This window comes from Poromitra crassiceps (assembly GCF_964638095.1).
Source record: "Poromitra crassiceps genome assembly, chromosome: 18".
In the NCBI taxonomy this organism is placed as follows: Eukaryota; Metazoa; Chordata; class Actinopteri; order Beryciformes; family Melamphaidae; genus Poromitra; species Poromitra crassiceps.
Window position 1 is genome coordinate 22,967,074 of NC_139636.1, and position 376 is coordinate 22,967,449.

The 376-nt window shown below is 55.9% G+C and overlaps 1 protein-coding gene across 1 annotated transcript in view; it reads left to right on the top strand.

The window, feature by feature from the left end:
• The first annotated feature begins 215 nt into the window (after nucleotides 1-215).
• Nucleotides 216-376, top strand: part of b4galnt4a (beta-1,4-N-acetyl-galactosaminyl transferase 4a) — a 206,528-nt gene continuing 206,367 nt past the window's right edge. The window contains exon 1 of the mRNA XM_083654771.1: nucleotides 216-372. Coding sequence (XP_083510897.1) covers nucleotides 231-372 — 142 coding nt within the window. The 5' untranslated portion in view covers nucleotides 216-230. The remainder of the gene's footprint in view (nucleotides 373-376) is intronic.

Consider the following 376-nt stretch of genomic DNA (forward strand, 5'->3'; position numbering starts at 1 on the left):
CACAGAGGCAGTTGGATACGGCTAGTTTGGCACTGCTGTCAGACCATGGATCAAACGGAACGGGGCGCGCTTTAACGCAGCAGGAACACTCCGGGATGCCATCAGTCTGATTGGAGCGTCAGTCCGTTTCTACAGCCGAAACAAACCCCTACTACAACTAGTCCCGAAGCTGCCACTTCCACCAGGTTTCACTCTCTACGGCTTGGCTACCGGAGGATGTTGGAGCCAGGATGCTGCGCTTCCCCGTGAAGAAGATCCGGAAGCAGTTCAAGCTGCTGCTGCTGCTGGTGCTGCTCACCTCCGCCGTGTGGTTCACCTACCTGCACATCAACCAGGGCAAGACCATCAAGCTGCACTTCAACTACGGCAAAGGTAA